Source organism: Oxyura jamaicensis, chromosome 3 (genome assembly GCF_011077185.1).
Source record: "Oxyura jamaicensis isolate SHBP4307 breed ruddy duck chromosome 3, BPBGC_Ojam_1.0, whole genome shotgun sequence".
In the NCBI taxonomy this organism is placed as follows: Eukaryota; Metazoa; Chordata; class Aves; order Anseriformes; family Anatidae; genus Oxyura; species Oxyura jamaicensis.
Genome location: NC_048895.1, coordinates 54,912,770 through 54,935,169, shown reverse-complemented (window position 1 = coordinate 54,935,169; position 22,400 = coordinate 54,912,770). Strand labels below are relative to the sequence as shown.

The following is a 22,400-nucleotide window of genomic DNA, read 5'->3' as shown; positions in this document are numbered from 1 at the left end:
ACCAATTGCAACACTCAAAAGCCTTCAGCCCTCCCACCTCACAGCAGCTCCTGGCTGAACTGGAACAAAGCACAGCAGCTCCCGTGAAGAATTTGACCCAGCCCCAGCAAAGGGAAGCATTAGCAACCAAGTGCTGTTTTGCCTTTCACCAGGAGCCAATCCTCAGGGTTTCTGCTGTGATGCAGAGGCCAAGTTACTTTTCATGCTAATCATTTGCAACATAATGTACTCCAAGAATGTAACTCAATAGAATGAGCAACTTTTGACCCAACCAGTGAGCAGGATTGCAGAAGTACTTCCTATAATTAGACAACTGTTAACTGTAGGGCCACAAATGTGAGACTGACTTGGAAGAAAGCCGACAACCTGCTTTAACATTTCTTTCCTTTGCATTTCAGTGAGAGAACATGCTTCAGATCCTGAGTAGCATACTTTGCACTAATGCTCGTGAGAAGGCACTCAACTAAAATAGCAGACTGTACCAAGTTATTAGTTAAAATGGCACATGTCCTTTTTTTCATTTCCAAGTCCTAGAGGAAAATTCCACTTTTTGGTGAGCAGACGTATCTGCATCTCCCAATGTGTTTTGAAATGACTTTCTAGAAAGATGTGGATGCTGCAGGAGTCAACTTGAAGTTTCTTTGGAGCAGAGGCACAAAAGAGAATTGTTAGCAGAGAATTCCCTGGCTGACATTAGAGACCCAAACGCTGCAGGGGAGAGTTTGGCATCCAACAAGCACAAGTCATGGAAGCCCAAACACTAAGTAGAAAGCAGCCAGGCCAGCCTACTGAAAATGCAGGCAAAGCAGGAAAAGAAGGAATATATAAATGACAGAACTGAGTGAGCTGCTACACTCAATACCATGAGGAAACACTAGTGCTCCAGGAGGGACACTTTGGAGGCAGGTCATCACCCTCAGCTATCAGACAGTCCTACAGTGACACAGCTCTAACTCTCCTGGAACAAGTAAAGGCACAGCTAGCTTAAGGATCTCTATGTCACACTCAACTGGGTCATGTAGAGAGGTTTCACCAGCCTCTCCTAAGTAATCTACTTCAATTGTACCTGTACGTGCGTATACAGACACATACATAGAGAAAAATATTTTATCCTACATACACAGTTTTGTAGAGCTGCCCAGAAGACACTGGAAACAACTAAATTTTATGAACGGGTTCTTGCCCTTTGTTTGGGACTCCTACCAGCCATTTATCTATTCCATTTAAGGAGACATCTATTTCTGTATATTAAGTATGATGGCTCTGACTGCTAGTAATTTCTGTGTCTATTCAAAAAGGAAACCACTCATTTCAGCTGGCACAAAAGATTTCAGATTCTTCAGGGTCCAGCGCTTTTTGTTCATTTTCAAAGTAGAAAGCTAAACCATGTACAGTAAAACCAACACCCTCTGTTATTTTGCTTTGCTTTGTCAATCAAGTGAGCCTGCTGAATGTATTTCACCCATATATTTCAGTCGCAACTGGAAATAAGGTTTCTACCAAAAATTTACAAATCCTGCACCATACCACTGACCCACAAATTAAAGGAGCATATAAAGCAAAGACCATTCCAAAATTAGTTGCACTGGAATTTGCCTGACCGTGAGAAGATTGTGTTTTTTTCTGTTTTCTTTACTGGCCAAAGATGACTTTACTCCTAACGACTGCAGTTCCTTCTCTGGGCAGCTTTCTCCTGCCTAGTATGATATATATGAGCAGTGGGAGAACATTTCTCCATTGTTCTCTAGAATGGCAAACATGATGAATTTTCGTAAAACAATACTTTAAAACATACACAGAATGTATAAAAGCATGATGCTTATTCTGGAATAGCTTTTAAAACACCCATTTGTTTAACACAGGGGCCTCATGACTGATACTTCTAAGCAGGTCTCTTGTAATCAAGAACCTTCCTGTTACACATGTTGGTTTCACATGAATGAACACCCACAGCTCTCTGAGTAGTTCAAAAACCCATGTTTATGTTTCACCACAGTATCAAATGGCCGTGACTTTCACATTCAGGAAAAAATCAGAAGTATGAATGAAAACACTGTGCACGGAAAGGCCAGAAATACAGAAAAAGAACAGATTGCAAATAAATGCTTAATGGGCATAAATAGATCTGTTGTGCAATAATATTTTAAATATTCTTGGGGGAAAAAAATGCTGAACTCCTTTAATTCTTGTTGGAAACCTTGTCCCAGCTAAACTAGAGTGGAGTGAATTATTCAAGGCTATCGGATACATTTGCTTACCTGCTCTGTCTCAACGAAGTTAGACACATGTCCATCATCATTAACCCCTCGAATATGAAACCGGGCACCAGCTCGCTCACAGCTGATCCGGGAGATAAGGCAGGCTTTTGCCTTCTTGTGGGAAGCGTAAACAGTGCGAATGTCCACTACACCACAGATCACTTTCAGCAACCAGTCAGAGCAGTTCACCTGGTAGTGTTTGAAGGGGACATGCAGTAGCTGGTTCCTGTAAAATTCAACAACACACATATGGCATACTCAATAAAGTAAGACCGACAGGCATGGACCCCATCCCGCAACAATCATTAATTTAAGCAAGCTTCTGTGATCCTTTTTCTGTTGTAGTTATACCCTATCTGAAATGAGGAAATATCAGTTGGAAATGTTTGTGAACTGCTACAATGAAAAAAGTGTGTCAAATTTTAATAGCTCAGCTACTGCCAAACTGCTCTCCTCGCCCCTCTGCCTTATAATTCAGCTTATGCAAACTTTGCCTCTTTTAACTGCAGATGTCACAAAAAGTGCTATTGAAATTAAGAAGAACGTCTGTTTTAACCTTCAATTTATTTTAAAATCAACAACCCAGGAAACCTATCATGCTGGTTAACAGTGATGCTGGTCTCTTCTATTACGACTTATTCCTCATCTCGTTTTTCAAAATGTGACTTTAATCACTGATGAGGGTCAAAAAAATCCCTTATGCTTGTTTGTTGCTCAACAGCAGATCTATACAAGAATTATTATATCTTTGGAAAACCCCTGAAGAATTGTTCTTCTAGAGTACAGAATCTCTCTGAAAAGGTGCAAGTCAATCTTACATTTTTAAACTAAATAACTAACTAAAAAAAGCAACTCTAAAACTATTTTTGGTATCTCTTCCAACCCCTTTTCCTAGCTCTATTCAAAGAGCAAGTCCCAGTGAGGACTCAGACAAATTCCAGTAGATTTTTTTTGTTGTTGCAATTCATTTAACAGACAGGTTGCGTTGCTTATAATTATGGTTGTCTGAAGCTTTTCGTCATATTATCCTACTGTTTGCCTCTTCCAAGAATCTGCTGCTCAGTTTAACATTCCTCATATCACGTAAATGCCTCACAATCAATTTTCTTTGGAACATCTTTTTTGCCCTAAATGTGACATTTGCTCTACAACACACAGCAAAGTGGAACCTCTTCACAGGGTACTGCTAGATTAGTCAACAAAGAAAAGTTCAAATACTTATATTCCAAGATGAAACATTTTAAAAGATGGGACAGGTAAAAGAATTGCTTTTTTATTAAGAGACATTGTCACCTTAGGAGATTCTACACTGGAACTTGCTCATTTGTGCCACGTGTCAGACTTGACATGCTTAGAGCACTTTTTGAGAGGAATGTGTAATTAGCACAGATGAAAGCAAGTTTTATTTATCTCCCTTCTGAGTGAAACTCAAAACTCTGTATCTTACCATTTGTAAGAGAAAGGCTGAAAGACTATTTAGCCTGACTGAACTGCTCCTCTCATGTTTATTTATCACCCATTATGAACTTTTTGGACAATTTAATATTCACCTACTTTAGGCCACAAGACATACCACGCATCCTAGCAGTACACCCATGTTAAACTTTGGCAGTTATTTCCCACCTATACCATACAGCACCCATTTGTTTCCAGTACAGCTATGTTTCCTGAGTACCTTTGTGTTTAAAACAAACAAACAAACCTGCCAGAACTTGTAAAGCAAGCAAACTGAACTACATTAACGGGGAACCCACCTAACAGAGACAAAACCCAGCAGTTGTGTTTTCCTTTCCACTCAACTAGTATTTACAAGAAATACAAGAAGTAAGAATTGTAAAGCAGTGGATCACTGGAGTTTCCTTCTGTGTAACACACACTTACACTGAGCTGCAAACATATTAATATTGATGCTTTCAACATAAAACTAGGGCACATTATTGAAAGACTGAAATGCAGACTTTAAACTCACACACTTTTAAAAAGTATTAAAAATATATATATGTCTACAGATGATGTGATTTATGAATGGTTCGAGTGCAGGTTACTGTTAGATAACTTTTATAGCAAATTATTACCACAAAGGAAACTATTCATAACACATAGAGAAACACTTCTGCACTGTGAACAAGAAACCTTGCGTTTCCTTCTTAAAAAACACAAAAACTGCATTATTAGAATTGCATTTCACTGTCAGATTAATTTTAATTAAATGGAAGCTACTTTTTTTGAATTCAGTATGGCCACAGGCCCTGTAAAGTGACATGACAATGAAACGGAAGGTGGCACACCTGGAATACACATGTTCATTTCTCTCTGAGGATATCTGACCAACAACATACAGATGGGGCTGACAGAAGACCTTGGTACAAACATGCAGTACTAACCAGAAGAACGAGTTACCAGATTCATAGTGGTTATCACCCTGCTTCTGAGCTCGCACAGTCAGGTCAAAGTTTGAGCCTGCATTAGGCCAGGAGAAATAGAACATCCCAGAGTTCAGTATTTTCTTCAAGGCAGTAACACGCTCCTCTTCCTTTGTTTCTTCCTGGAGAGGACAGAAATCTGTTGCAGTAATTTTGTAAACTTCAGCGTCCAGGATTTTTCCCACCGACGTACAGCCTGTCACCAGGACCAGAAAGTGCAGCCGAGTGTTACCTAGAAGGCGATAGTTACAGAAGGGTTACAGGAGGACACAGGCTTTGTCGTTTCCAATCAGTCCTGTCATATGTAATGCTGACAGGGCTCCAGCAGAGGACAGTATCTCTGCTTCAGGAAAAAGAAAAAAAAAAAACACAAACCACAAGCACATCACCAATGCTCATTTACATTTCTGAGTTCCTTTTGACTGCAGGTAAGTGAGAAATTTTGCATAATAATCCACATATTTTTACATTTCTATCCTTTGCTGTAATTAGAGTGCATTTTTCCCCACTTAGGGTGAGCTCTGTATTAGATCACTACTCAAAATCAGATTTGACCCCCTGGAGAACGTACAATTTTCACTGGATTTGATTCAAGGAAAAGATAAGAACTCTGATCAATTATGAGATAAAGTGTGAACCTCCCTATGTATCTTTCAATTGACTTCTGAATTTTAAAGATAGCAAGCACTTGAATTTCTTACTGCTTTCCTCTGAATCCGGCTGTGTTCAGCCACTCAAAAAGTTTCAGTATTATCAGTTCTTGAGATTTTATTTTTTTGTGTCACAAAGCAGAGTGTATGCAATTAGATGACAACCTCAAGTATCATTAGAAACAATTCTAGCTCTCTCGGTTGTGAAGGAAAGCATGAAATCACAAAGCAGGTGAACTCCAGAGCCCCAAAACTAAAAGAGAAATTTTGAAGCTTGGGAACACCACCACCATCAGACTCCTAGTACACTGAGGGATTTCAACCTCTGTTCATTCTCCCTGAAATGACAGAGTAATTAAGAAGCAGCAGAACAATTCTTCTTACAACACTAGTTTTACTTGGAAAAAATTATTGGATTCTTCCCCCAGTCTCCCCATGCCAAGGGGGCTGGAATTAGCTGATTGTTAAGTTCCCTTCCAACCCAAACCATTCTGTGATACACTTGAACTGGTCTGGTACAAAGACAATGCCATCCTACACATTCCAGTTAGTAGGAAAAGCTAGGAGTGAGCAATACTAGGAGTATTGCTTTACCAAAGCAGAAACGAGGCCTGACCTGCCAATAGCCTGTCACTGTGCCCTAAGGGCACACTTTGTAGGACTGCTTTTCAACACTCCACAGTGGAAAAAGTCCAAAACCACAGACCAGCTCTCACGCAACAACTAGTTTGTTTGTGAAACGTCAGCAGGGGAGCCCTTGCTTCCAGATCACAGGTTGGCCGCAGAAACTGAAGTCGGGGTGGCTTTCAGCAGGGCCAGAATATTTGTGTAGGCACATGGGACTGGGACGGCAGGACAGGGTGGGAGGTTAGACCTTATTCATTCTGTTCTGCTGACTTCGGTTTTGCATACAGCCCAGTGTAGGTGGTGTTTATCAAAAGGCTTTGTTCACCACATTTCTTTCTGAACAAGGGTTTGCTGTATTCTCCTTCCTCAGGATTTTAAAGCATGTCTAGACCTTTCTAGATGACACAGTAGTAGAGGGTTCGAAGTACTTATAACCTGATAGTTTTTTCCTCCTTTGCATATGAATGCACATAATTACAATGGATTAAGTTGATGACTACATCTGTTATCACGGCGTTAGCTCATATCTTCATACCATCTCTTGCAGGACAGCAAATAGCTTTTGTGACTTTGGTGAAACCCTGCAATACTCATCAGCTCCAACTCAGCTCATGGAAATTTGGAAAAAATGTATAGAAACGCTATTAATATGCTTTACTATCGGTCAGCTTCAGGGACAGAAAACCACTAGGATCAGACCTGAAGAGCTGTCTGGCTGGGATGCTGAGACAAAGATTACAAGCACTTGATTGGCTTCAGCGACCTTTTCTAGAGGATTCAGAAGAGAATGAGTGGAAAAGTCAACATTAAAATAGCCAATAAGTACTAAAACTTAGTACTGGTGGGCTCATTATCTGTGGTTCTGTCCTTCAAGGAGTTTGTAACCAGAGGGAAATAACTGGGTCTAAACAAAGCAATTCCTTAGTTTAGGAAGGCAGTGTAGGAAAAAAGCACAGCATGATTGAAAAGATGATCAAATCTATACATAGCATTGCCTTACCTCAAAGCTTGCTAATCCATGGCAGAGACTAGACTCTTTTCACTACCTCCTCCAATTATTTACTCACTCTCAAAAAGGGAATCACATTTACGCATGCAGAGGTCCAGCATCTCTCCTCCCCCAAACCACTAGCTACTGAGCTCAAAAATAGAAATCACAGCTAAGGAGCTGCTGCATTGTCCCCGATGCATGAGGAGACTGGCAGCTTCCTGAGGCTGTGACAGTCTTTCCTGCCACCGTGCAGTAGCCCCTCACATCCACAGAGTAACTCCATCTGCAGGACTTGGAAAGGAGTAGCAAATTATGGAGAAGCCTTCATCCTTCACCTACTTTTCATGACATATTAGAACAGCGACAGGCTGGCAAAGGAGTGCAGTATTATGTCTCACACTTAAAACCTAGGACATTAAAATAAAATGGGGTAAAAAGGACAAAGGGAGAAAAAGTGGAAGGAAATGAGCCAAATGGATTTAAGCTACAATAAAGCTAGCCTGCTCTGTCCTCCTAGATTGCTCCGTGAGCTGAGGTGGTGTTCAGATCTACTTCAACTCCTTTGATTTGCTTAAACCACTCAGGATATGCTTATACGACAGCCAGAATGCAAAAACCCTACAACATCACAGCCCCAGCCTAACACAAATGTCTCTGAATGAGCCTCGGAAGAGGCTCAAGCCCCCTCTCCTGATACCACCTTCATCCCAGCATCCCTGGGAATCAGCCGAGGCGCTCCCTGCACTGTCCGGGTGAGGAAGGGCCTGACCTGATGGGTGTGCTACCCTTGGTGTAGGGAACATCCTCATCCCAACATCCTGCTGAGAGTGCTCAAGCCCGTACCCTGCTCCTTCTTCATTCACTGCTTAGATGTAGCCACAGGGCCTTGAGCAGAGACAGAGCTCTGGTCAACCTTTCACATTCCCTAAGCATAACAGGGCAAAATCAGTGCTACCAAAACACTATTCAGCTATCCATCTTCTAACCACGTCTCCATTAAAACCTAAAAAATTACTTACCACTAAGTTACGCAGCCATACACAGCAAAATACAGCTTTCCCCGGTGCCTCCTTCCTTTCCAGCACCTCAGTTTACACATGGGGGTCTCTTCTTTCAGTCCCAAATATTTTTTCTCACAGTCTTTCCCCATGTCTCTCCTTTTGACCCAGGCTTCCAATGTTTTTAAATATACTGATAACGGCATTGGACAAGTTTATGATAGAAATGATAACCAAGCTATGGCCATTCATGTTTTAGCTTAGGCGTTTTCTCAGCTTGAAAATGCTATTCCAAAGCAAAAACAGAAGTGTTACATATCCAAACAGTACCTTGTATGGCAGAAACCTAACATTACCAGGCATAGGACAAATGCATCTGCTTATGTGTTACTCACTGAAAGTCGGATTATCATTGAGGATATCATAAAACAAACAAACAAACCAACATCTAAATTTAAACTTTAAAAAGTCAACGTGGTTTCTTTTCTGGTATGTAAACATCAACAGGCCATAATATTTCCTGTTGAAAAATGATTACTTAACATTGAAACAGAAGTAACAACCACAACCCTAGCTAAATGCACTTGAATTTACAGGGGGAAATTGCTCCAACCAGGACAGACGCTGCTACCTGTGTAAGTAACTTTTATAAGAAGCAAAATAAAATTGATTTTCTAAGAATTGCACATGCTAGGTTCTTTGGTAATTGTTCATTCAATGAAGGGAAAATAACATTTTTAGCTGACAGGAATTTACTGAAAAATTCTTTTAGTTCCTACACAATTCATTTTTATTATCCAGTAAATCTCACAAAAGAATGCAAGAAGTTGCATTCCTGGCTTACTAAACCCTCCCCCACAAAAAATCTTGAAATTTCCTACGGTATAAGGATTTGTGAGGCCACAGCAGAGAAAGAGAGGATTTTTAAAAAGAATTGGTTTTGCTGAGCTAACTCTGAAAATATCACAATTTTAATTTAAAAAAATATTAAAATTATCACAGTTTTAATAAAAATGAAATACCCAGACATTCCTTAAAGCTAGAAGGTATTTCCCCTTAAAACAGCCAAGACTATTCCATTAATTCCTGCAGCCTTAACTTCTTCAAAACTGCAGCTATAAAAGTAAATATTACTTAAGTTTCCAGTGAAACTGTTCTTACACAAGTAGCACTTGAAGTCCCATACTAACACCAAAATACTTCATACAGTCCAGTCCAATCCACTTGGCAGCAGCATTATGAAGCACATTATGGGACTACAACCTTTGAAAGGAGTTAAACAATATTCAGGGTATTTATGTTTGTTCTGTCCAAAACCTCAATAGCTAAATGGATTAAAAAAAAAAAAATAGAGGGGGAAACCAAGGCTTCCTACTCCCAGGAGCTCCCTGAATATCTGGACTAGGAGACAGACCAAACTCCAGTCTTATTTCTTAAAACAGAAGCCCACAACTGTTATCACAAAAAAAGTAACTAAGTATACTGGGAGGAAAATTATGGTAATTTTTCCTTGATGTCAACGTGCTGTACGGTAGCAGAAAGCATGCTGCATTCAGCTGACAGTTGCAAAGTGCACAATAAATGGGACCACCAATAAGGTCAATGAAAAGCATCCCAGAAAACTCTTTTCCTGTGAAGTGATCAAGGCTCCAGGTGTGGCTCCTACTCTTGACTTTGTACCAACAACCATATCAGCTGTATCAGCTGCAGACTCTTCACTATGTCCTCACCTTAGAAACCAAGTATCTTTTCTTTAAAAAAAACAAAACAAACAAACAAAAAAAAACCACCTTTTACAAGTAATTTAATGTACAGTCCTACTTTTTATTAGCTTCCCCAAACTTTCACATAGATGAAAGTGATTTAGGAACATAAGAATTGCAACCGAAGATCACAAGTGTAGAAATGTCTCTCATTTCCTTGGGATACTATCTTGAATGTTTTAAAGAAATCTCTGAAAAATACCAGAGCAAGAAGTGAAGTGCTCCTTACTGCCCATTCTTTCCATAGCAATACACCTGTGAAAAAGCAAGATCCACTGAAAGTGATGAAGAAAAAAAAAATTGTTTAAAACTTATTTATGGACCAATTTTGATCTCAGATACATGGATATAAATGTTCGTTTATTGTGACCAAGCTCATTATTTTGCCCCGTTACAGCTGTAAATCACCATTATCATCTGCAAAGAACCCTTTCAAAGAAATGTTAGAAACGTATTGTTCACAGCAATACGTACTGAATGCCCTTTTATTGGGTTGCGCAAGGGAGGCAGAAGAAGGAGAATATTTGGCAGAGAAACAAGACGAAAATAACTTGTATCCTTTCTTCTTTTCTAAAAGCTCTTGTGAAGCCAACTGCCTTAATGGAAGTTCAGCAAGCCTGCCACAGGAAATGCAGTTCTGGTACGTCACACCTACAATAATAAGCTGCAGTTTCTGTATTTAACCTGTCTACATGACTCCAGACAATTGTTTCCCCTGCAGTTTATGGGATAACTTCAGAGCTGCCCGTTATGAGCTACAGTGAAAAGGCAATATTCAATTCTTATTTTGTCCTTTTTAACTGTGAATATTTCAGTCGACTGCCTTTTCCTTTTATAAATGAATCCACTCCAATTTTTATTCCTTCTCCATTCCAACAGTCATGCCATTTCCTTATGTTCCCTCAGCATGTTCCATTTCCACTGCATTTCATCTTCACTCCCCACTTATCTCCACTTCACTTTATAGTCCACTGAAAAACAGTTTTCAAAGGTATTTACGCCTCTCATCTCCCTTCAAAATTAGCCACAGAGTGAAGCAGAGAATCTGATTCTAAGCAACAGGCTGAAAATCTCTGAGGAAATCTAGAGCAGAATCATAAAAAGAACCAAGATTTTCCATACTACAGTTTTAGCCTCAAAGACGCTCTTTCCCCCTCTCCTAAATAAAATTATTTATTAGGAAATGATCAAGAGGAATAGAAAACAGGTACTTCGTTGTCCTTTTTGCCTTTGAGAATTCTTCCCTTAGACCATCAAACATGTTGTATGCACAAAAGCAAGAGTATATACAGTCAGTTAATTCAGAGCGCCTCCCCAAATACAGCAGCTGTATTAAACTAAGCAGCCTACATGATGATGTTGTCAAAATACTACTTTATGTATGTACCCCTTCCTGCCATCACAGCGTTTAAACCAAATGCTGCAAAGTCAGCTCTTAACGCTTTGCTTAAAATGTATTTGCCACTGCAAGATCTTCTTTGGCAGCAAAATCTTGGCTGAGATACAGCTCTGAAACACTGTACAATTCATCCTGCTGCCATCCATCTCACAAAAGAAAGCAGAAGAACTTAGTGAGTCATGTTAACAGACATAAGTACATAGAAGTGAATGTTATCACTGCTGGGAAACATTAACTTTGTGAGTCAGCTTCACATATTTCATCTCCTTTCTCGTGAAAAGAATGATCTATTCTGGCAAGCATACAATGTGATTTATTTGGATTCCTAAGTAGCGATATTTACAGATTAATTGAAGTGCTCACAGACATCTTTCATGTCTTGAAAAAGTCTCCCCTTCTGCTCTACAAATACGCTCTTTTAATATCCCTGTGGAATGTACTTATACAAATATTTTCAGTTAATTTAGCACTTGTGATCTGCAGGTTTCCAGCTGTAAAAAAACCACTAGTGATACTTCTGAACAAAGTGTATCTGCTAACTGATGGTCAGTGAAGAGCTGGCCAATTATGCCCTTGTTTGCATAGAATACATTACCTAAGAAAGCAAAAAGTTATATTACATACATTTTTGGTAGCATTAGTCTTTTATGTAAGCAACAACTAAAGGGATGGCGTATACTTACGAGCAAGATGGAAAAACTAACCGAGACTATGAAAAAATTGGGCTACTTCTTTACTGGTCAAATAGCAGGCAGGCAGTCATCTTTGCTTTTTTAAACATGTTCAGCAGCTGAAAATGTTTGCTTACCTTTGCTTACCATTACAGCATGACCCTCCTGACTTTTCACTCAGTCAAAATTAGGAGGTGACCTCCAGCAGTAAACTTTGTTTTTCAATCCAATTACCAATACAATTTTAAACAATCCTTTCCAAAGGAAGTCCTGTATCAGGACTTGTAATTTCACAGTAGGACAAGACAAAGGTACAGTGACAGAGCTCAGAGAAGAAAAATCTCACACTTCACAGGCGCTGAAGTTAAGCAGGTGTTGTTCAAAAAGAAGTAAGGTCATGGCAACACAGAAATAGAAGGAGAAAAGAAGAAAAGATAAGGCTGAGTATATTTCATACCCCAACTGAAATAATTTATTCTAATATGAAGACTAAAACCAGATATATTTAGTTCCCATCACGTACAAGAAACTACTCTCATTTATATCTTGAAGAGCTTGACTTCAATAGCTGCATTCCTTTGCTATTACAACAGGATTAATTAGACTCCTATGAAGAAAAACAGGTCCAAGTGCCAAGAAAAAACAAACACAAATCCTCCATTTTTAATTGCATTAACAAATTGATACACATCTCCATAGAACTGCCTAATTAATTCCACAAGAAACAAAACAAAAAGCCCACGTTCATTTAAAAGACTAGACGGGCCTTGAGTTTGAAATTACAACACAGAAATCTTTCAGACTGCAGCCACCTCTTCAGATCAATCTTGCATCATATTCCTTGAGCCATAAGATGGTAGCTAAGCTATAAAAAGATACACTTACATGTACCGGTCTAAATAAGCCAGTGCTTACACCACCATTGCCTTCGGCAGATCCCTTGATTAAGCACTAAGTTATATAAAAATCAGTCTTGTCATTCTGCCAAGTCAAAATTAAGGTTTACTCTAAGACCACGAGATCGTCTTATACAGCTTTCCTTAATGAACACAGAAAAACTTTGAACTATACCATGTTTTAATACCACTAACCTTTTGTTCTAATGCATCCTTTTCATCAGTAGACTTGATGTCTGCTGTGCAAGGTACTATTACCTTCGAATCACTGACTGCAGTCCTGTGCCTAAAACATGCTATTTCCATTAAAATTCCTGTAGGCAGTGTAATAGCAAATCCTTTGCTAAATCAAGATTCCCAAACTGTACAGAAAAATAAAGTAATAACAATAAACATTCCTTACTATTCTTTACTATTCCTTACTCATTGAAGTTCAAGGACTGCTTCTGCAAATCTTTTTCCATGTGAATTACACAATTAAAGGCAATTGGGCATTATAGCAAAGACTAGGAATCTGCAGTTTCAGATGGCAATGATTAATCACTGTCTAAATATGATCCTTCAAAAAAAAAAAAAGTGAAAAATCAGAGTTTGCCTTGGATGATTGCAGTAAAAAAAAAAAAAAAAAAAATATTTTGAGGCAGCAAAGAATTTCAGTCAAAACAAAAGCAAAAAAAAAAAAATCCAAAAATGCTTAGACTATCACTTGGCAGTATGCTTTTGGCACAGCATAGAAAAAAAAGTAGATCTCTTCCAGACTACACATAACAAGCTGCAATTAGCTTTGAAATGTTAAGGAACTGGACAACTTTAGCCATTTGGTGCTACAGCGTGCCAGCATTGTCTGGACATTTTTATAATCCTAGTCATACAGATGGTCACTTACCACATTTAAGCTGAAGCTCTCCTAAACAGCCATAAGCATCCATGAGTTTTTCATATTGTCCTTTAATTGCATCCTTTTCTTCTGGAGCTGAAATAGAAAACAAAAGACAGCAAACCTTAGTGTTCTGGTCGTTCTGGTCCTTATCAAATTTCTAGATTGCTATAGTGTACACCAGTCCATCCCAGCTGATCTCAGTCAGAAAACAAAATTACATAGATAGGGTTAAAATGCTGTAAGAACACAGCATGTGTTCTTGTTTAATGTTTAAGAACATTAAAAAGCAATGGGACAGAAATGTATAGCTTCTCCTCCCACCAACCTAGAAAAAAGAAGGGCACGCACTACCTTTCCAGGACACAATTATTAGTAATGCCCTAATTCTGCAGTGGAGATGTTAGCAGATGCCACACTAGTTTCAGAACGTGTAAAGGAATGTATACGTATATTTAAACTTTACACTGTTCAAAAGCAAGAGCAACAACAAAAAATTGTCTGGCCATAAATTAAAATATAATATATCTTTTCCTGAGATGTACAAAAAGGGATGGTTTCTGTTTCCAGATTCTCACAGCATAATTTCAAACAGAATCAGAATCTTTTATGCAAGATAACATAATTTGATATAGGCAAATTGGATGTTGATTTCAAGAGGAACTAAACATATATCTCAATCAAATAGGAACTGTTTAAAAATAAATAAATAAAATTAGAGGATCAATTGCTGTTGTAAGATTTGTGTATTTCTGCAATAATTGACTTCAGTGGTCAAGAGCTGAACACTTAGATTGACTGACTATTAATCTAGAACATGGCCCAAGCTTGTACACTGGTACTTAAGGCAAAAATAAAGTGCTTCCTGAACCAATAAGCCCGCATTTTGTATATATTTCCTAATGAGGAGCAAATTTAGCCTCATGAATGGGTAAAACAAGACTGTGACCCTCAAACGTCCATTTACTTCTTGACTGCAAATAAACAGAAACATGGTTCCTTCAGAGGTTAGCTAACACTTTAAAATCCTATGCTTCTTGCAAACTTCAGCAGTTAAAAAAAAATAAAACCCCCTGGCTGGTAAATGAAAAGCTGAACTGCTCACAGTGGATGACAGCAAACAAAGAAGCAGACTTTTCTTTATAAACGTCAAGAGGCAAGTAGCTCGGTGAGAAGCATGGAAAAGAAGTAAGTATCTCATCTCTCTCTGACATTTTGAAGTGAAGGCAAGGACGCTTCCACTTGCACAATTCCTGTAAAGTCCTTAGTAGAGGCAACCCCCAAAGGAAATCAAAACACATTTGTCTCTGGTTTTGCATCTGTGTTGAATAAGGAAGAGTTGTTAATTCTTTTCTCAATTTTATTTTTGCCACCAGACTTTCACAATCTATTTTGCTTTCTTACAAACACTGAGTGAATCACACAAACCCAGCAAAATGTTGATACCACACACACCAGTGAAGTAAAATATAAGCAACAGGAAGCAAATAAATGGATTTTTATTGTTTAATGTAAACCTCTGGAGAGGATAGCAACAGTTTAAATATTCGGTAAGAGCATCTCTTAAGAGTTGAGACCCTGAAAGCTCTCTTCAGACAGAACTTCTGCAAAAACAGTTGAGATAGAGTGTCTCATCAAAATATAAAAAAGATTGTCAGGCCTTCCTTATGTATTAAATAAAAAGACAAAAGGAGGTTAAAAAAGTAATCTCTCTCTCTCTCTCATATTCAGTAACTAGAAAAAAAGCAGCAAAAAGATACTGATATTTTTCTTAAATTTGTTCTCCTCTTTGAAACTCTATAGTTTGAAAGAAAAAAGAAAAAGCATACACTAAATTCTTGCTCGAAACATTCCACCTTTAGGAAGAAATAGGGAATGACAGAAATAGTGAGAGATTTAGATCTACTGATGCAGGACCTTGCAAACTTGCAGGCTAGGCACAACCTGAAAGCATTTAAGAGACATCTTGAAAGCACAGCAATACTCTTCAAAATAAAATTACGAGTTGGAAAGCTGGCCATTAACATGCCTGGTAACCACATGATCCAAAAGAACAGAATTTGTGGAAATAAGCAACACAGAAGTCATGCAGCTAATGGCAAGAAGCACCTGACACTGGCATGTACAGAAGCCACCAAAGTTTCCTTGGTCAAGCCAGCAGCATCACACGCACATCAGCTCTTGGCACGGCACTTCTCCAAGAGCAGACAAACAAACAACCAGGTTTTGCCGACAGCAGTACAGAAACAGGCTGTGTCCTGGGCAGACCAGTTAAAAGAGGATTTACCAGCCCAGCAGCATCGGTCAGGGCATCAGTACCAGAGGAGCTGCTTGAAAGAGAGGAGCCGGCTCCTAACACAAAGCTCTGGGCTCTGCTGCCTCTCTTTCTGGCTGGCTAAAAACTCAGTAAAATTTCTACCATGTGGCAGGTCCTGTTATTTATTCTGGGGTTTATTTTGCTCCCTGAAACAATTTGGATTCAGAAACCAAAGAAGGGACAAGGGGATCTTCTTCCCCTGACCACCTCCACGTGCCCCCTGGAGAACAGTGTACTCCTCAGGCCTCACCCAGCAAGCAGACAGCCCACAGTATGTTACTGTGCAGAGACCAAACTTTTGTGTGGAAAAAAAAAAAAAAAAAATCTGTTATAGAAACTGAAGACTCCGGTCCCATTATACACCCAGGTGCTGCACAAAGTCCCGAGATGCACTTTGATCACTGCCCTTCTGCCAGGCCCCAGGCCTCGCGCAGCAGGGGTCAGGCACGGTACCCCCCCGGCACAACCTCCAAAATGGCCCCTCGAGGCCTGGGGGGCTCATTCCTGCCTCGTGCCCCCCAGCTCGGCCCCATCTCACTGCATGCCCTCGTGGTAGGCAGGTAAGAACACAGTGCCTTCCGTCTAAGCGCTGGGGAGCCCTAGATGGATCCACACGTATCCCCGCCCATCTTCATTTTTTGGAGGGAGGAGGAGGGTGAATCCCCAAAAACCACTATAAAAAATGACACACTGAAAGGATGAGCAAAGCCTGACTTTAAAGGACACTGTACATGGCTTGAGCCAATTTCATGGTTTATTACTAAAAAGAGCTATTTAAAAATCTTTAAAATTTCTTAAAGAAATCTGAAGTTTCACCAAAACCTGGCCTTAAGCATCTCCTAGACTATCTGCAAGCAAAGCTAGGACAATAGAGACAGCATCAGAAAGCGAGTGACTAGGAACAGAACAAAGCTAGCCTATGTGCTACTGCCTCCACTGAACAAAGAGCAGAGTTAAGGGGAAAAAATACTACAGAAAGGATTGTTGACACAAAAGGAGAATATAAAGCATATTGGACAAGGCTGAACAATATTGTAAATACAGCCTTAGTGACAACGTTTCACAGCTGGGTATGTCCAAAGACAAAGCTCTTTTCTAATCAGTAACAAAAAAAATATTTATGTGTTTTTCTGTTGAAGTTTCCATTGTCAGAGTTTTCATTCTGTAAGGGCTTTCACAAAAGCCCTGAAATGCAGACAAGGAGTGCTGTCTGCCTAAAAACCTAGGATGAATAATGTAGGTCTACCTACATTCTACTCACAGGTAATATCCTTCCTTTATCAAACAAGAAAGATGGAAATATATATATATATATATATTGTTAATGGAAGTAGGTGCTACAGAAGTTATTGAAATTCACCATGAAGATGTCTGCTTGGACGGCAAGTTGAGTTTTCCAAATAAATGGTGCATTTGTTTATTGCTTAATAATGGCTTCAGGTACTACAGAGTACACCTGGTAATTACCAAACTTCACTAAAAGCTTCCCACTAATACTTTTTAGCAATCTTTCCTTGCACTAAACATATAATTGAGTACCCACCCTTCTGCACTAATTACAACTGCATTGTGTGTTCATAACAGCGTTAGAGAACTGCACACTGTGTACATTCCTCAAGCGCTTTTTTAATGTTAATTATTTAAAATCTCCTGATGTAAATTATATATAAGGTTAGCATCTTAGGTGAAATTATTAACTTGCAAAACAAAAGGTGCACAATAATTCAATAAAAACAAGCTATAATAAACTCAACTGAAAGTGACCTTTTTCCAAGCGTAAAATGTTTCAGAGCCAAAGTAAAACACCATGGGAAGACATGTACCTGCTATCCAAGTGTGACTTCCCGCTCAGACAGGCTGCAAATTCGATTTAATGGCTAGCAGGAACTGGCTGGGCATATGCAGTTTCCTTTATCCAGCCCTTCCTTAGGGCTGATCTCCCAGGCTTCAGCAGGAACCACCAGGGCTCGCAGACACGGTGCCCAGAAAGCTCTGTGACTGTAGGAAGGGGGCAGAAAGGTACCACCAGCCCAAGCCTAACATTAAGGACAGACACAGGAGCACCTACAACTTCCAGATAAAACCATAGAAAGATCTCTTTAATAAAAAAAAAAAGCCTGGGACTGGTTTACAGATGCTGGCTCTCCCCTTGTTCTTTAGCCTGACTCTGGAAATATTTAGACACCTGCTTAGCTGTAGTTACAGCCATGCATACATATTCTGGAGTGTTTGTAAGTATTTGTAGAGCCCAATTGGATTGACGTGACAGGGGTGTCAAGGAGCTTGTTTCCTTTATTTGTGCTTCTTTCAGCATTTTGCTGCCAGAGGTGTGATTTTTTATGAGAATGAATAAATTCATAATCAAACAAATTTCATACACAAAAACACTTAGGAAAAAAAAAAAAGTTACTTTGTCCAGTATCATAACCTAGAAATACATCCAACGTCTGGGGTTATGTGAGTTCAGATAATTAACTTGCTTCCAGCTCCTGTTTTCTGCCATCCTCAGACAAACCCAAAGCACTTTGCTGTATTTTCATTTACGTTCATAATCTTTCATTGCTGAAGTCTTCCCAATCACATCCAATCCAAGCTAGGCAGGCACCGTGCAAGTCAGGCTGGATTATGTAATAGCATATACACTAAGCAATACAGGGTTGGGAAGAAGTCTGTGGGCAGAGTTACAGTTAAGAGAGCCTGGATATTCAAAATGTTAAGCAATACATTTACCATAGATATTTCCTAGAAAGTGTATTTTTGTCTGCTTGAAAACATTGCAAACAAATCAAAACTGTGGCATTTTGGAAAGGTCAGTTCACCGGCTTTCTATATTAGATTGAAAACACCGTTTCTAGTAAGGGATTATGTTTTCATACGTGTATATGAATATATTTATTCACAGCCAAAGAAGAAAGGATTTAACAAACAACAACAACAACAACAACAAAAACCACCAGGTTTGTACTGGCCACTCCTGTGGTCTGCAGGCAGTCAAGAACATAGAGGTAAGTCCCTAGGTCATTTCCCTAGAACCTGACCATGTGGTTCCTGTTATATATCACATATATTAACACAGAAACATTGACAGTGTAACCAAGAGAGGCAAAGCTTCTGTCAAGTAGATTATTTCTACTGCATGGATTGTAGGAATCCACAAACAGGAAAAGTTTGAACACCTCTAAACCACAGAAAAATTAATAACTTTTTTTTCTTTTTACAAATTGTAATAAGTTTTAGAAATACAAATATAGTAAGGAGACTAGTTATATAAATATCCTGGCATAAGAGTAAAATGAGTCATGCTGTAGGGCTCATTGTTTTTGATAGCACACAGAAATATATTCACAATATGTTTGCACAAGTATTAATGTTTGATTTCAAAAACTCCGCTCAGTGACATATTTGTACATACAATTACAAAACTAAAACTAATTGTAAACACTGAATGTGCACACAGCACAGAAACTGCCTTCTGTACAATAAAGATCCATAGGTAAATACCTGCCACTTCCTGGTTTTGCATCCCTGCCCCGCGAGGCCATGCCCTGATTTCCCCCCGTCCTAGCAGGGAACCACGCAGCTCTACCTGCAACAGAGGCTGCAGGGGAGGCACGGGGCTGCTCTGTGGAGCACTCCTCTTGACTTCATTTTACCTGCTGTAATACAGTTAAATAACTGTATTTTCAGCACTATAGCTTTAGTATACAGTACAGTTCATCTATGAGGTGTTAAAACTCTAATGTGTTGAAAGTAGCACAGCATTTTGAATCTATATTCCCCCTTGTGTAAGCAAAAGCTTCTAAATCAACGACAATTTTTCCACAATCTTCACAACTGTAAGTTTCTTCTGTAACAGAAGCTACTTATTGATGTTCTACTTCAGTGAATTCCTGGAAGAATTGTTTACTCTGTCACCCATCCTTCTGGACTGGACTGAAGCCTTAGGGTTGCAAAATCAAGCCTCAAGCAAGTTTTACCCTACAGTGTCACCATGAGAAGAGGAAGGGAAAAAACCTACTCTCCTTAAAAATTCTGTTTAACTGAAAATTGTGTGGCCATCATGTTGAATCACTATTCAGAAATGTTAATCTTCTACTGAGGTGTTTATGGCCAGTAACAACCCAAAGCCAGTCAAAACACAATCTGTGTTGTTTCTGTTGTCACCCTGGCTGCGGAGTTTCCTCTTCGCAATTCTTGTAAATTTACCATCACAATACCTACTGCTGGTTTTCCCTCCTTTTCTGGCCCTTTGCTTCATAAAGAGAATAAATGAATTAAACAGGCTCAACTGGATAAACTAGCTCTTCCTACAATACAGGAACAAACCCAGGCAGGAAGAGAAACCAAATGAATTAAAATGACAAAGCTGTTAACATGGAGTAGGCTGGGTGCCAATGCATAAATGATTACAGTTATCTCAAGAGGTGACATTGGACCTTCAAAAGGCATGGGAAACAAGCTTTTACACTAGCCACCATACAGACCATCACTTCAAAATTCATGTAGCTAATTAACGTGTATTTTAAAAGAGACTGTGTAAGCTCTCTAATCACTTCTAGCTATGGCTATTTAGATGAAGGACAGCAACACTGGGAAAGAAACATCTATTTTAAGTTGGTGATTCCTTAAATTAGTAAGACGACATATAATCTTCCCAACATACAAATGGTCTTGCAAATGGCTTGGGGTCACTAGATGAACACTGGTCTCTCTGTATCATTCATGCACATCAGCTGTAGATGGTGGAATTGCTTTGGGTTTATATTGGAATAACAAAAGGCAGATCAAAATTCATTGATGTCAATGAAGAGTTTTAATGTCAACATGTTTTTGGACCAGGGAAAGTGGGTAAAATGCTGGTCAGTACTACCAGACCCATCGCTTTGACAGTTCACTTAAACTGACAACAAAGCATATAGAAAAATGTAACACATTTCTGCACATTAATGTCCACCGCTACCAACGAATTTAACAAGAAACTGAACCCTCAACATATCACACAATATAACATTCCCATAACAATTTAAAAATGCAGGTTGTGACGATAACAACATCTTTATCAGGACAGGTCAAAAGTTTTGCACTCTTGCAGCTTGTTCTCATGCAAATCGTTGGCCTCCCGTCGAGCTTGTTGGTTCTCCCCGTTCACATAAATCCCTAGCACTGGAAATGGGGCATTTTGGCCTGGATGTCCTGCCACAGCCTGCCATGGAAGATCTGATTCAGCTTCCTCATGCCCTGTTGCTCTCCTCAGTGATCAATGTGACCGGCATTGCACAAAGCACAACGTACGGACGGTTTTTACCACAAACCCCACGGTTTAAGTCTCACCCCTCTCCTCTGAGCTGCCTGAACACAGACCCCCTCCACACCACAACCAGCGGCACCTCTGCAGGCGCAGGTAAACGCAATGTGCCAAACCACTTAACCTGGCACAACCACGACTCCTTCCCCTGCGTTTTTCGTGCCCTAACACTCTCAATTCACCTCACTGTTCTGCGCTACCGCTGCATTAACTCCTGGGCGGCAGGTGCCGAAGCCCAGGACGAGACAACCCCCAGCACGCCCGAGTGCCTTCCAGTGCCCGGGCAGAGAGCAGCAGGCCCGGGGGGGCTGTGAGGGGCCGGGCTCTGCCGTGAGCGGCTCGGGAAGAGTGTCCCGAGCCCGGTGCCCACACACGGCCCCCACGCGTGTACCGGGCCCCCCGCGTGAGGCGCACCGGGTCCCCGCCCGCCCCGCCGGGCACTTACTGAGCGCCGCCACGGTGCCGGCCTCCAGCAACAGGCAGTCCCGGCGGCTGCGCGCCTCCAGCAGGGCGCTCGGCCCCGGCTCCTGCTTCCAGAGCAGCCGCAGCCCTTTGCTCAGCGCCATGGGGGCCGCCGGACACGGCGGCGGAGGCTCGCTGCCCGGAGGCCGCCCGCGGCAGGCGGTCACCTCGGCGGGCCGCCGGGAGGCGCCCGGCGGAGAGCTGCCGGCTGCCGCCGCTGCCGGTCCCCCGCCGAGTCCGGGATCGCCCTTCCCTTGCTTTCCCTTCCCCTCCCCTCTTCCCTTTCTCTTCCCACCCACGGTCCCTTGGAAACTTTCGAGAGTCAACTTTGTCCCTCCGGCTCCCGGCAGCTCCTCCTCCTCCTCCCCCGGGACAGGTAGGAGCCGCCGGGGCGGGGAGGAGGAGCGGCGGCCGCCACCGCCCCGCTGCCCTGCTTGCAGCCCTCCGCGTCCCCCCGGGCCGGGGCTCGTGTGGCCCCCGTGAGGCCGGGGACAAGCGATGAGCCTTGAGGGACCGCAGCCGTCTCCCCCGCTGGTGCGGGAGGCTCAGGCCGCTGCTCCGGGTCGGCTCCGTTCCCCCGCCGCTTCCCGAGCGGAGCGGAGCGGCCGGGCCTGCCCCGGCATGGCGCTGAGGCGATCCCCGCCTGCCCGTCACGGCGCGCCCCGCAGGCACGGAGCGCTGCGGCCGGGCCTCCAGAACGCCGTCCCGCCGGCTGGCAGCAGAGCTCTGGGGGTTGGAAGGCACCCTTTTCCCTTTTGACTTG

At 41.1% G+C, this 22,400-nt stretch overlaps 1 protein-coding gene across 4 annotated transcripts in view; it reads right to left on the bottom strand.

The window, feature by feature from the left end:
• SYNJ2 (synaptojanin 2) overlaps window positions 1–21,839 on the bottom strand; it is a 64,926-nt gene extending 43,087 nt beyond the window's left edge. For 2 of the 4 annotated variants that reach the window (XM_035323240.1, XM_035323241.1), the window contains exons 1-5: window positions 21,823–21,839; window positions 21,621–21,749; window positions 13,563–13,649; window positions 4,643–4,913; window positions 2,259–2,484 (exon numbers count right to left, since the gene is read on the bottom strand). In XM_035323240.1, the coding sequence (XP_035179131.1) occupies window positions 2,259–2,484; window positions 4,643–4,913; window positions 13,563–13,649; window positions 21,621–21,741 (705 nt within the window). In that variant the 5' untranslated portion in view covers window positions 21,742–21,749; window positions 21,823–21,839. Of the gene's footprint in view, window positions 1–2,258; window positions 2,485–4,642; window positions 4,914–13,562; window positions 13,650–21,620; window positions 21,750–21,820 lie in introns of those variants that run through there. The other 2 variants (XM_035323239.1, XM_035323242.1) reach the window with 2 other exon arrangements.
• Window positions 21,840–22,400: the final 561 nt, after the last annotated feature.